This window comes from Dipodomys ordii, unplaced genomic scaffold (genome assembly GCF_000151885.1).
Source record: "Dipodomys ordii isolate 6190 unplaced genomic scaffold, Dord_2.0 Scaffold54, whole genome shotgun sequence".
Lineage (NCBI taxonomy): Eukaryota > Metazoa > Chordata > Mammalia > Rodentia > Heteromyidae > Dipodomys > Dipodomys ordii.
The window spans coordinates 2,028,471-2,042,395 of record NW_012267270.1 but is presented as its reverse complement, the minus strand read 5'-3'; the positions used below and the strand labels follow the sequence as shown (position 1 = coordinate 2,042,395).

The window sequence follows — 13,925 nt, the reverse complement described above, 5'->3', positions numbered from 1 at the left end:
CTGCCCTGCCCTGCCCTGCCCAGGCCCACCACCCCGCCCTGCCCTGCCCTGCCCTGCAGTCCCTGCTGCTGGGCATTGGTTGCAGAGCAGCGTGTCCTTGTCCAATCCCTGTGGCCAGGCTTCTCATTGCTGGGAGGACTGACTCCTCCTTTGCCCCATAGGGCTGGGGTGAGGTGGGTACTGTCTGCGGGGCTGAGGGGGAAACCCAGGGCCCCAAGCATGCTGGGCAAGTGTGCTCTCCCGCAGCTGCACCCGTCAGTTGGGAGGAGATGTAAGAGCCTGTCCTGGGGCTTGAACTCCATCTCTCATGCTTGCTTGGCTTTTTTCTCTCAAGGGTGTCTCTGCCACATAAGCCACAGCTCTGTTTCCAGCATTTTTGGTGGTTAATTAGAAATAAGAGTCTCACGGACTTTCCTGCCCGGGTCGGCTTTGAACCATGATCCTCGGATCTCAGCCTTCTGAGTAGCTAAGATGACAGGCGTGAGCCAAGGTCTCAACCAAGTGGCAAGGCCCAGGGTTCCATTCCCCAGCAGCCTCAGGCTGGCCTTGAACTACACATCCTCCTGCCTCAGCCCTCCATACTGGGGTCATAAGTTGTCCCCGCCTCCCCTGGCACCCAGCACCGTGGGCGGGGTGCACTGGGCATAGATGAAGTCCACGCTTCCCTGCTCACGACCCCTTTTCTCCCTCTCTGCTGCAGACGTGAAGTTCATCTCCAATCCACCCTCCATGGTGGCCGCCGGGAGTGTGGTGGCAGCGATGCAGGGCCTGTACCTGGGCAGCCCCAACACCTTCCTGTCCTGTTACCGCATGACACACTTCCTCTCCAGGCTGATCAAGTGTGACCCTGTGAGTGGGGGCGGGGCGGCCGCCTGGGGTGCGGGCGGCCATGGGATCCAACTGCGCTGGCTCCTCGGACCCCCCCCCCAGGGCCTCTGGGACCTGGCATTGGTGAGCTGGGGCCCAAGATCCAGACATTCAACCCCAAAGACGCCTCTTGGTGCTCAACTTATTGTTGTCATTTTATTCTCAGCTCTTGTAAAGAACTCAAATAAGCCAGGTGCCGGTGGCTCACGCCTGTCATCCCAGCTACTCGGGAGGCTGAGATCTGAGGATCGGGGTCCAAAGCCAGCTGGGACGGGAAAGTCCATGAAATCCTCACTTCCAATTAGCTATCAAAAAAGGCAAAAGTAGAGCTATAGCTAGCTCACGGGTAGAGCACCAGCCTTGAGCAAAAGAAGTTTAGGGACAACAGACCCTGCACAGCTGTAGATACACACAGCTATGTATCTGTGCTTTTGTTTTTGTTTATTTGGTGACAGTACTGGGGTTTAAACTCAGGACTCTGCTCTTTCTGGGTAGGTACTCAATGCTGCTTGAGCCACACTTCCAGCCACTTTGCTTTGAGTTCTTTTTGATGTTTTTTATCCAGATCCTGGTGCTTGAACTCCACCTGGGCACTGTCTCGAAGCTTTCTTTTTTTGCTGAAGGCTGTGTTCTACTTGGATCACAGCTCTAGGTCTGGCTTTTTGGTGGTTAGCTGGAAATAGAGTCTCACAGACTTTCCTGCTCAATCTGGTCTTGAACTGCCATCCTCAGATCTCTCTCGGCCTCCTGAGTGGCTAGGATTAGAGGTATGAGGCATTGGTGTCCAGCTGAGGTACTCACTGGGGGTAGCTGGCAGCCCCGGAGGACAAGGCAGGAAGTCCTGAATTGGGCCCCAGCTTGTACTTATAACAGAGGACTCTAGAGTGGCTCAGAGCTGCCATTCCCTGGGACTCCTAAGAGCTGTGGGTAGAGTTCATGGACAGCCTGAGGCGGTCATTTTTGCCAACCCTGCCTAAGGACTACTTACAGCTTGAGTCCTTGAGTTCCCCAGCCCATCCATGTGCATACTGCTGCTTGGGGGCGGGGCCCACAGGCCAGGGCCCCTGGGGAACCAGTTTGAGGCAGCTCACAAATCTTCCTCCAGGATTTAGAGCGGCCTCAGAAAGGCTGGTGCGGCCTTGCTCCTTACCAGAAAAATACCCAGGCAGCTGCCCATGTCTCATTCCTGTATTCCTAGATGTTCAGGAGGATGAGATGTGAGCATGGTGGGTTTTTTTGTTTTTGTTGGTCATGGGCCTGAACTGTGGGCCTGGGCGCTGTCCCTCAGCTCTTCAGCTCAAGGCTGGCCTGAACTCTGGGCCTGGGTGCTGTCCCTCAGCTCTCCAGCTCAAGGAAACGCTCTACTACTTGGGCCACAGCACCACTTCTAATTGAGATAAAAATCTCACAGACTTTCCTGCCCAGGCTGGCTTTGAACCGTGATCCTCAGATCTCAGCCTCCTGAGTGGCTGGGATGACTGGCGTGAGCCACTGGCACCCAGTAAGGATGGTGGTTTGAAGCTGGGCCAATCAAGAAAGTCAGTTCAGGTGTTGGTGGTGACACCTGGCGGTGGTAGGGGCTTTTGCTGAGATTCCTCCCCCCCCCCTCCCCCCCAGGACTGCCTCCGTGCCTGCCAGGAGCAGATCGAGGCGCTGCTGGAAGCCAGCCTGCGCCAAGCCCAGCAGAACCTGGACCCCAAGGCCTCGGAGGAGGAGGAGGTGGAGGAGGAGGAGGTGGATCTGTCCTGCACACCCACCGATGTGCGCGACGTGGACGTCTGAGGGCCCCACTGGGGCCGCCGAGCCGGGAGCCGCCCTGGGGCTCCTGACCGTCCCTCACAGGACATTTCGCTACACCAGAAAGGAGCGGTTCAATCTCCTTGCTGGTTTGGGTTTTTTGTTTTTGTTTTCTTCTGTATTCTTTGTCTTTTCTGTCTCTGACTTAAGCAAAAGGAAAAAAATTCCCTGAAAATGGTCTTTTAGAGGGAGAGAAAGAGAGAAATAGAATTTGCATAGCCCTCAGTGGCTTGTACTATATAGAGGATTTTTCTAGGCTGGTAATGAACTAGTTTTCTCTCGGTGTTGTTTGAGTTTTAAGAATAGTTGTTAACACACAAGATGTCTCTAGGGAAGACTAGAGTTGATTTGTGTGTGTGTGTTTGTGTTCAGGGGAAAAAAAGCATAAAAGACATTTTAAAAAGAAAAAAAACGCAAGAAACCTTTTTTTCTTCTTTTAAGTAGAGGAGGCTTTAGGTAGAGAAATGTATTCTGCTTTCCTGAGGAGTTGTCTTCCACACGGCCCTCGTCTCTACCTGCCCGCTCACGTAGCCAGTCACTAAGCAAGCGTCCTAGGCATAGTCTAGTAGAGGCGACCTCTTTGCCTGGTCCACGGCTGGTTGGTCTCTGTCCGGGTGACCTGTGATACCCCCGGGTACCAACCAGTGTCCTAGTGGTAGTGGGAAAAGCCATCTTACTCGGCCAGCCAGCACGCTCCGGCCGAGGCAGGCAGCAAGAGGGACAGAATATATTCTATTTTTATAATCTCGCTATTTTTGTAGTCACCCTGTTGATGAGATGCTGGTTCCCCCTCCCTCCCCCATCCCGTCCCCCACGGCCCTGGAGCCTGCCTACATCAGGTTAAACCCACAGCTACTTTTGTGTTGTTACTCCTTTTGTATGTTTTCCCTCCTGGGTATTCTAAAACCATTCCGTGTCAGAGCACTTTGGTCCGGTGGTGGGAGGCAGAATGGGATCTGCCACCTTGGCGGCAGGGGGCAGTGTTTGAATGGGATGGTTTGGGAATACAATCCTGCTTGTGCAGACGGGGCTGCACCCTGAGTTCGAGTCACTGTGCTGTTAGCCAGGGGTGGGAAGCTGTCTTGAAAGTCAGGAGAAAGTCCTTTTGTGTTGTGTAGAGAAGTTCAAGTCATAGGAGTCTTGGTGCCAGCTGGAGTTTGGAAGTAGGGACCTGGAAGGTACGTAGATACCCAGTAGTTTAAGGTTTACCTTTAGATGTTTCATGACAGAAGGTTTTTAAACACTAAAATATATAATTTATAGTTAAGGCTAAAAAGAATATTTATTGGAGACGATGTTGATAAGGCCAGTATGATTTATAAAGTAATGCAATCTCCCCCTGAGTTTAGACACACAGACTTTTTTGCCCCCAAAGTTTTAGAACTGTTTACAAAAGATTGATCCTTTTATAAGTAAAAGGTTTCAAGGAAAACCATGCCAGAAAATGACAGATTTGGCCTGCTTGGAATTCCCCCCAAAGTGGTTTGATCCAAGCATCAAGGAAATTAGGGTTCAGTTCTAGCACATTCTGCCCTCTCTGAAAAGAAAGATATATATATATATATTAGTGACAGGTAGATAATTTGCACATCTTGGCTCTTACCTTTTATTTGAGGGTGTGGAAGGGAGGTGTGGAGGGCTTGAGGCTGAGGCTGAGGGGATGGGGGAGCGAGGGAGGGAGGAAGGACCGTCTTGAGGGGACGAGGGACAGGCTGTGGCTCCGTCTTAACTTCGCTGCTACCGATGAATTCCTGCCCGGTTCGGAAGCAGATTTGCATAGCTTCTCTGAATCATCTTTCACGTTGTTTTGCTGCTATTGGAGGATCGGTTTGTTTCTGTTTTGTTTTGTTTTACGATGTCATATACTGCCATGTTCTCGTTTTGATTTCCTCATAGAAAATTGTATTGCATATGCCCTTTTTGTAGGTTTTTTAATGTGATCAGTTTTGACTTAATATGATTACTGCTCTATTCCAAAAACAAAAACAAAAAAAAGGTCTGTTCACAATACCTCATGCTTTCTTTAGCTATTGTGCAGGTCCAGTGGTCAGACTCTGTCTGGTCCTACAGACAGACACACGGACGGGATCCCAAACAGGCGCGCTGAGGCCTGGGAGGCCACGCAGCCCGGGCGCTGGGCTGGGCCCTGCTGGGCCCTCCCTCCGTCTGAGCTGGGGCGTACCATCAGTAGTTGGGACAGCTGTATCATTCTGTATGTGTAGTTATGAACATTGCATTATTATTATATTATTATTATTATTTTAACAAGTCAGTCTATGTGCCGGCGTGGTGCTGAGCCCCAGGACGCCGTCCTTCGGGGTGATAGAAATCGCTTCTGGAACTTGTTCAAGTGTTGGGTGGTTTCATCTGTTGTTTCGGACTCCTGTTCTGTCGGTTGATACTTTGTACATTACGATCTCAATGCCAGGTGCTCATGGGTCCCCTTTAGCCAGCTGCCCAGTCAACTGTGACTGCTGGTGCCCTGCTGGGGGTCAGGCTGCGCCCACAGGACGGTGCCTTCCCACCCCTCAGCTTACCTCAACCACCCTGCCTGGGCATCCCTCTCAGGCCTGGGGGGAGGGGTCGGTCCTCAGCGACAGACGGACACAGGCAGAAGCCTTGGATGCCGTGTGTGCCCAAAGGCCAAAGGCTGGTGGCAGGTCCACAGGGCACACAGAGTCGGTCCTGCGGCACGCCGGGCTGTGAGCGTCCAGTGGGGGGGGACGGGTGGCAGTTTGGGGTCTGTGTGTTCCTGACAGACAGCAGGGCACTTCTCAGCACAGACATGTAACCGGCACGTTTCCAGCAGAAAACAAAGGACAAATGTGGAAAGTCTAGAATAAAATCGATAAAATCCCACTGTGGCGTCTTAGTTGTTTTTTTTTTTTGGGGGGGGGGGGGGGCTGATGGGACGACAGAAGAGGCTGGAGGGACTGCCACCTGTCCACTGGGCTGTCCCAGAGCTCATCCTAAGGAGACACTGCAGGTACATCTCCTAGTGTTTGGGGGGGCAGGGAAAAGGTACCAGGGGCTGCCCCCCAGGTGGGTAGGAGCCTGTGGGTTGCTTTTGCTGCCAGCCCAAGGGCAGGTAGCCGAGGGAGGACAACAGGGCCAAATGTGCGCTGGGCCTGGCGCCCGTGGGAGGCGGGCGGCCGCAGGGGGCCCCCTGAGTGGGCTGCTGTGTTTCACCACCAGCTAGAGGTGGAAGGGTCAGTGGTGTCCCTTCAACTTGGGGGCTGATGACTATTCATTCTGGAAGGTTCTCAGCTTGGTTAGGCGATATTCTGCTAGCCTTTACCAACCAGCTGTGCTTGGCACACTTAACAGCCCTGGATGTGGTATTAGGCCCCTGTTCTGATCAAGGGCAAAGCCAGAGTTGGCTGACCTGCCACCCCATCTTGTAACCCTTTTGTTGCCCGCTGCTTAGGCAGGATGGCTGCGCAGTGACTGTCTGATCTCTGCCCACCGCTGGCCATTCCAGCTCCGGGCCTGGCCTGCCTTTCCTCCCTCAGTTCTGGCACCCTGGCCACCAGCTGGAGGCTGGTGACCGCAGACCGCCCAGGCTCCCACTCCAGGTCGCCTGAGTGCGGGAGCTACCCTGGCTCCTCTGGAGGGTGAAGATGCCTCCCGCTCCGGCCCAGCTGCCTTGTTTTCCCAGGCCTCGCCCTCCAGGGTCTCAGGTCCCTGTGTGTGGGAGTGGGGGGCGGGGAGAGTGTGCGGGAGGTGGACAGTAGCACTGCCCAGAGCAGCACCCATGAGGACAGCTGGGGCATGGGCCTGTGGGGTGTGGGAGGGGTGGAGTGTGTCTGTGCCCACAGGAGGGGCAGAGTGCCCCCCCATGCTGCCCAACCTCTCCCCTGGGGCCTCCCTGTCACCCCAGGAATGCCTTTGATCTGGGGAAGGCAGCCTGGACCTCTAATCCCTTCCCACAGCCCCCTGGCCCGCCCGCAGGCCCCGCCGCCCGCCGCACCGCAGGGCAGACAATAGCAGCTTGGGCCACGGGCCTTGGGGCCTGCATCCGGGGCCATTGTCACTGCCACTCACGGGGGCACACAAGGAGGACCGGCCTCAGTGGGCCTCCAGCCCTTCAAAGGCAGTGGCATCCATTAATCCTTCTGTCACCTGGTGACAGCTGAGCCAGCTGTCAGTCTGCAGCCACTTCAGAGCTGGCCACAGAAGCAGGCCCTGGGCGGGGGCCCACGCAGCGAAGACCCCGGCCCAGGGCGAGGGGCAGCCTTTGTTCCTTCTCAGCTTTCCTGGAGAACATGCCCCTAGCAGCCTCTGCTCGTGAGACACCCGGCAGGCAGCGAGGACCCCACCCAACTCCTGCCAGGGGTCGGGACTTCTTTATCCTTACCAGGCGGCTCCAAGTGGTTGGTCCCTCCGCAGGGACAGCGACGCAGCCATGGGCACACCCGCCCTGTCCCCAGAGCCATTTAAACCCACGGCCCGGGCTGGGCTGAAGCGCTGTCCACAGTGCCGCGTCCCCACCCATCACCAGGTCTCTATTTGGTGAACGAAACAAATAACTCCTGGGGTTCGGAGCTGGGGTCCAGACACCAGCTCCCTACCGGTAGGGAGGCGGGGAGGCTGAGGCTAACGGCTCCCCGCCCTGGCTCCCCAAGCTGGCCTGTGGGTCCTCCATCTTCTGAGGCCTCCCCTGACAGGTAGCAGGGGAAACACCCACTCTGCCCTCTGGAGCCAGACAAGGATTGTTCAGGCTTTGTTGTATTTTGGTGAGAGCAGCCAGACAGTGAAATAAATGCACAAGAGAGGCTGTGTGCCCATAAAGCTTTATTTATAAAAATGGGCAAAAAGCTGGGTATCGGTGGCTCACACCCGTCATCATCTAGCTACTCAGCAAGCTGAGATCTTAAGATCATAGCTCAAAGCCAGCCCAGGCAGAAAGGTGCATGAGACCCTCATCTCCAATAAGCCAGCAAAACCCTGGAAGTGGAAGTGTGGGCTCAAGTAGAACAGCAGCCAAAGGACAGCTCAAGGACAGCACCCAGGCCCCAAGTTCAAGCCCCAACAGGAGCACACTCACACAGTAAAGGAGGGACTAACAGCATCGCAGCCCCAGGCACACTGCCAGCAAGGCCGAGTTGCGTCCCTGGGCACAAACACACGGCCAGCCTGACCCCCAGCTCGCAGGGGGCTGTGGCTGGGGAGGCAACTAAGGAGAATGGGGGTCACTCATCAGGTGGCCCTAATCGCACTTGGCTGGGTCCTTACAGGAGGACTCAGGCTCACAGGACGCAGGACAGACGCCATCTTCAAGCCAGGGTGGACTTGGCTTGGGAGAGGCCAGCTTGGGACCCCTGGATCCCAGCCTCAAACCTCCAGGGTATGTGAAGATGTCTTTCTGCCGTGGAAGCCACTCAGGGACGGCCCAGGGCACGCATCACCTACGGACGGTGCAGGCAGACTCACAAACACCTGGAAAAGAGGAGACCACCTGCATCCACAGTCCCTAAGAGCCAGCCTCTGCGGAGGCTGGGGATGGGAGGCCCATGGCGCCGCTCCAGCCAGGGAAGAAAGTCTGTGAGACTGCATCTCAATGAAGGAAGCTGGGCACGGCTGGTCGCACCTGTGATCCCGCCGTTTGGGATCAGAAAAGTTCCTGAGACTGGAATCCTAGCTACAGGGGAAGCTGGGATGGGAGGGCTGCAGTTCTGAGCCAGCCCCGGCAGCAAACTCCATAGAACTCCACCTCAACAGAGGGCAGCCAGGAGCAGCGGGCACCACCGACAGCTCAGCTAGGCCAGGACCCTGCACCCAGGCAGGAAGTGAGACCCTGTGCCAAAAACAATAGAGACATGCAGGACTGCAGGCAGGCATACTTACCTCAGAGATGGAGCACCTGCCCAGGAAGCACAAGGCTGAGTTCAAAAGCCCAGGACTGTCAGACAGGAAGGGACAGGGAAATAGCGAGGGAGCTGGGAAGACAGCACACAAAGGAAGCCAAACCCAACAGTCCTGGGCCAGGGGAGCGCTGAGTGGGCCCCAGGGCACTGGAACCCAGGGCGGGCCTGCGAGCAGGCTGGGGTGCAGCAGGCAGCTTCGTGGTGACTGCTTGTGTGACGGCGGCTGGGCGGCTGGGCAGGGGGCCGGCCACGATCTCAGGGCTGTCCTGTCTGGAAGGGGACTGCCCTCCTCTTAGGGTCACTATTTTTTGAAGTGCAAAGGGCTCAAGTGGTAGAGCCCTTTGCCTAGCAATCTCAAGGCCCTGGGCTCAAACCCCAGTATTGTCTAAAAAGTTGCACAAAGCAAAACAGCAAGAAAAAATACACTCAAATCAACAACGTGAGTTTGGTGCAGGTGGCTCATGGCTACATCCTACTCAGGGGGCAGAGAACTGAGGATCACGGTTCCAAGCCAGCTCAGGGCAAAGTTGTCCCTGTGAGACTTCTCTCTAACCACCAGAAAACCAGAGGCACTGTGGCTCAAAGTGCTAGCCTTGACCAAGAAGAGCTCAGGGACAGCACCCAGGACCTGAGTTCAAGTCCCACAGCTGACAAAAAAATGAAACAGGAACAACAAAAAAACATGATAGTACCCTGGAAGTGTAATCAGAAAGTGAGCATCTAGAGTCTATATTATACATATTAATATGATTATAATGTAGCCTTGGGAGGCTGAACTCTGAGGGTGAAGATTTGAAGCCAGCCTGGGCAGACAAATCCAAGACTCTTATCTCCAATAAACCTGCAAAAAGCTAGAAGTTGAGCTGTGGCTCAGAAAAAGCTAAGGCCTTGAGTTCAAGCCCCTCTGTGGGTGGACACGTGTGTGTGTGTGTGTGTGTGTATACACACACATAGAAGCACACATATACACATGTAAATACAACATGCATGGAAGTGTAGTTAAGATACATTTATATATCACATTAATATGTAAGTGTGTATATGACCACGTAGATGAATATGTGTTCATATATACTTCTGGCACTTTCTATCACACTGAGGATCAAATCAGGGCCTGCTGAGTCACTCCAAGCCTCGTGTGTGCGGGTGCCAAGGGCCACAGCTACAGCCAGGACCTGCCCACTCTGGGGGCTTCTGTGCTGGTGTGGGGTGTCTGCGCAAGGCCTCTTAGCTGGCGTGCACTGGGCTGGCACTCACTCTGGTCACTGTGTCTAACCCAGGACAGGCGCCAGACGCGGCGGCAGCGGTGGGATGAGCTGTGGGCCAGGGCGATGCCGGGGGAGCCCTCATCTGCACCCACACGACACAATACGAGGCTGCGGCCAGGCAAGGCAGGCGGTGGCTGGAGGTCACTGATGGCCCCAGACAGGTGTGTGTGCGAAAGTCTGTTTATTTTTTCCTCCAGTTAGAAAACACACTACGCACACTAGTAACAGAACACACAAGAACACGCCAAGGAAAGCGACAGCCAAGGGCCCCTGGACACGCACACAGGGCGTGTGGCCGGTGCTGGGGACCGGGGCACGCCACCCTCTCCTGGCTCTCTGTGAGGGTGGTCTGGGCCTGCGGGAGGGTGGTCTCCCGGCCCCCTGGACCCAGCTGCGGGCGTCCACCAAGATGTCCCGGAATCTTAAGAGCTGCTGAATTGGTGGCTCCCGCCGCTCACCCCGTGGGTCCCAGAGGCGGTGGGAAGGTCACGAGTTCCAGGTGTTCTCTCAGAACAGAGTGGGCACGTGCGTGCGCAGCGGTGGCCGGCCACCTCGACACTGTCCGACAGGAAACACGGGCTCAGAGGCCCCACTGATGGGCCTCGCTGCGGCCCCAGAGAGCTTCAGACCGCAGCGGCCCGAAGGCGAGGCCCACGGCCAGGATCTTTGCCCTGGCTGAGCCCCAGGCTGGGGCACACACGGGGTGTCATCCGCGCTGGCTGGACGAGGCTCGTGGTGGACCCTCAGGGGCAGCTGGGCTCCACCACGGGGCCCCCACGGGCCAGCCCTGCCGTCCATCTCATCCGTCCCAGGCAACAGTCCCTTCTCCCCTTGTGTGCGGGAGGCTGGACACACTCACTGCTGTGCCAGTGGCCATGCACTGACCTCGCCCTTTCCCCCCAACAGTGCTTCCCTGAGTAAGGCCTGGTCTCAGCTAGGGGCCAGCTGAAGCTCCAGCTCTAGACAGACCCCAGCAGCCCACAGAGGGCAGGGAGGGGGCGTGGCCATCTCGGTGACCCAGGCAAAAGCTCAGGGAAGGAGGCCGGGCGGGGACCCTGGCCGCTTTGTTTGCCTTTAATCACGTCTGCGAACGCAGAACACACAGACATCTGTCCCTTGAGATTTCTTTTCTGCTCATCTGTCATTCTCAAAATGAAAGTCCAGAACCTTCCGTGGTGATTTTAAAGTCAGGCTGAACGTTGAGCAAGGAACAAAGCTGGAAAGAAAAGGTGGTTGAAACTCACTTCTACTGTCCGCCTTACACGCGTCCCCTCCCCACCCTCCCCTCCACGCTGCCCCAGGCTGTCCTGGGCTGTCCCGCTCAGGAGCAGTCTGTGAGGCAGGCAGAGCCTGACAGTCACCAAGCAAAGGGAGCCCGAGACAGCCCCGGAGCACAGGCTCCAGTGGCCGGCAGCAGCAGCGGACGAACCTGTTTAAATTTCCCCCGGATGCTGTCCAAGTCCTCGTGCAGTTTATCGTACGTGGCATCCTCATAGGGAAAATTCTCTATCATTCCAATCAAGGCCTCCGCCACCTTTACCTTCCTGCTGCAAACAGAGACAGCCTTCCTCCTACACCGCACCTCCACCCCCACTCGCCCACAGACACGGGGGGCAGTACCTCCACCCACCTGTCCACACCTCCGTGGACAGGAACCACCCAGTTAGAAGCCCAAAATCCAGCCCTTGAGTTAAATGATACATGTTTATGTAGCTACACGCGCAGACCTGGCCCACCCACGGCCTTCAATGCCGGCCTCCACTGCGCCATCAGACTTGGACCACAGGCCAGGCTCTGCCTGGAGTGTGTCAGCGGGGAGCACGCATGCTCACAGCCTCAGGCTCAGCTACAGGGGACCTGGCCTCTCCCCACCAGGGTAGCACTGTCCTGGGGCCCAAGGCCAGGCCCCTCTGGGAGCAAGATGAGCGTTGCAGAAAGGCGCACACAGGAGAGGCGCACAGCACCCCTGCTCCAGCACAGGCGGTGACCAAGCCCCGGATCTGGGGGCAAACCAGCTCTCAAACCACCCCACCTCCCCTTCCCTGAAAGTCAACTGAGGAAGGCGGAGGGATGCGGGTGAATTCCTGAGGCTGATGGGGGACCTCAGGGCCCACTGCCGGGAGGCGCCGGGCCAGCCTGCCAGCACCATGTGCTGCTCAGAAGGGGCTCCCCAGGCATGGGGTGCCAGAGCCACATCCTACCCAGCACACAGGGCAGGTGACATGGGCAGACCCGGCGTTCCCCAGAGGCCTCCAGCCATGCAAATGTCACGTCGCGCTGTGACAGCGAACTGCTCCCTGGCATGTGGGGAGCCACACCCACACCAAACTTGTAGCTTCCAGTTCCACAGACCCACCCGGCTCTGAAGGCGGGTGGACTGAGCTAGGGAGCACCCACAAGAGGGCATCAGCCACTGAGTGCCTCCTCCGTCCCCCTGAGGGCTGGAGGGTGCTGGACACCCACTTGGCATGCTGGTGACGTGAGGAGAAGAGGGAGAAGTAACCGCGGCCCACGCCCTCCGCCCAGCACCCCACGGCCGCACACCTCCCAGCAGCACCCAGGTGGGAGACCCAGGCCCGGGAAGGAGGGGCAGCGCAGCCTCACCTGTCTCTCCCGGCACTGCCACTGTGTAAGAGACACTTCCACGCCAGAGCAAAGCCTTGGTAGCAACCAATCTGCAAGGTGAAATTACGCACAGGTCCACGAAGGAGCCCAGCTCCCTGTCCCCCACACCGAGTGCCCACCAGCCACGCTTCTCCTGCTCCTGAAGGGCCTGCTGAGCCCTGGCCACGGGGCCTTGAAAGCTGCCTTCAGCCCAACACCCTCCTGGGTGGCTGGAACTGCCCACAGGCTGGGGGGGGGGGAGCAGCAGCCCCTGAGTGAGGTCACTTCTGCCCTGCCTCTGGCGTCCCAGGTGGCCGCTGTCAGGCCAGTGCACCAGCCACAGGTGGCACCTATGATGACAACAGTGCTGGGGGCCCCACGGTGGAGCAGAAGCACCCTATCACGCAGCTCCAAACTGCTGAGCCCTGCAGCAGGGTGGGGACTCAGGGAAGCGGGGTTTGGTGGCCCACTCCCTCCACCTGTCACATGGGGTGCAGTATCAAGCATCTAATTGCCCACACAGGGTCTGGGGCAAAGGATAAGAACACCAGCGGAAACACAAGTGCTGGAATGAGGACTGGGGACAGCACATGACACCACTGGTGACCACGAGGCTCCCTCACCTCTGGCTGCTTGGCCCTCCTCTCTCCACTGCTACACCGCGGGTCAAGTCTTCGCGGCTCTCCAGTCTGTTTACTACATACAAAGGCTCACCATGTCTTTCTTTTTGTCTTATGCCAGTACTGGTACTTGAACGCTGGACTGGGACGCTATCCCTCAGCTTTACTGTTCAAGGCTGGCACTCCACCACTTGAACCACAACTCCACTGCCAACTTTTTGGTGGTTAATTGAAGACAAAAGTCTCACAGACTTTCCTGCCTGGGCTGGCTTTGAACTGTGATTCTCAGATCTCAGCTTCCTAAGTAGCTAGGATGTCAGCTGTGAAGCGCAAATGCCCAGCTTTGAAGATCTGTAGTGCTGGGACTTGATTTCCTGGCTCAATCCCACTGAACATCAAACTTAGTTATAAACTGCAGATGAAAGAGATTTCCTCCCCCTCCACCAAGTTGTCAGGGATGGCACCCAGGGCCTTGGCATATGCCTTGTTACTGAGCTACACCGTACACCGCCTGCCTTTGACACAGGGTCTCAGTACGCAGCCCAGGATGGCTTTTTTTTTTTTTTTTTTTTGGTCAGTCGTGGGGCTTGAACTCTAGGCTTGGGCACTAACCCTGCGTTTTTCAGCTCAAGGCAAGCACTCTACCAGTTGAGCCACAGTGCCACTTCCGGTTTTCGAGTGGTTTATTGGAGACAAGAGTCTCACAGACTTTCCTGCCCAAGCTGGCTTTGAACCGGGATCCTCAGGTCTCAGCCTCCTTGAGTAGCTAGGATTATAGTGTGAGCCACAGGTGCCCGGCCCCAGAATGACTTTGAACTTGCAATCAGACTACCTTTGCTGGTACTAAGACTTGAACTCAGGGCCTGGGCACTGTCCGAGATTTAGTGCAAAACTATAACCTT

General features: G+C 56.4%; 2 protein-coding genes across 2 annotated transcripts in view; one reads left to right on the top strand and one right to left on the bottom strand.

Annotated features, from left to right (window-relative positions):
- The window catches only part of Ccnd1 (cyclin D1), a 34,955-nt gene extending 32,143 nt beyond the window's left edge, over positions 1-2,812 (top strand). The window contains exons 6-7 of the mRNA XM_013020873.1: positions 701-849; positions 2,485-2,812. Of these exons, the coding sequence (XP_012876327.1) occupies positions 701-849; positions 2,485-2,649 (314 nt within the window). The 3' untranslated portion in view covers positions 2,650-2,812. The remainder of the gene's footprint in view (positions 1-700; positions 850-2,484) is intronic.
- Positions 2,813-10,653: 7,841 nt separating this feature from the next.
- Oraov1 (oral cancer overexpressed 1) overlaps positions 10,654-13,925 on the bottom strand; it is a 10,724-nt gene continuing 7,452 nt past the window's right edge. The window contains exons 3-5 of the mRNA XM_013021108.1: positions 12,404-12,474; positions 11,229-11,346; positions 10,654-11,015 (exon numbers count right to left, since the gene is read on the bottom strand). Of these exons, the coding sequence (XP_012876562.1) occupies positions 10,947-11,015; positions 11,229-11,346; positions 12,404-12,474 (258 nt within the window). The 3' untranslated portion in view covers positions 10,654-10,946. The remainder of the gene's footprint in view (positions 11,016-11,228; positions 11,347-12,403; positions 12,475-13,925) is intronic.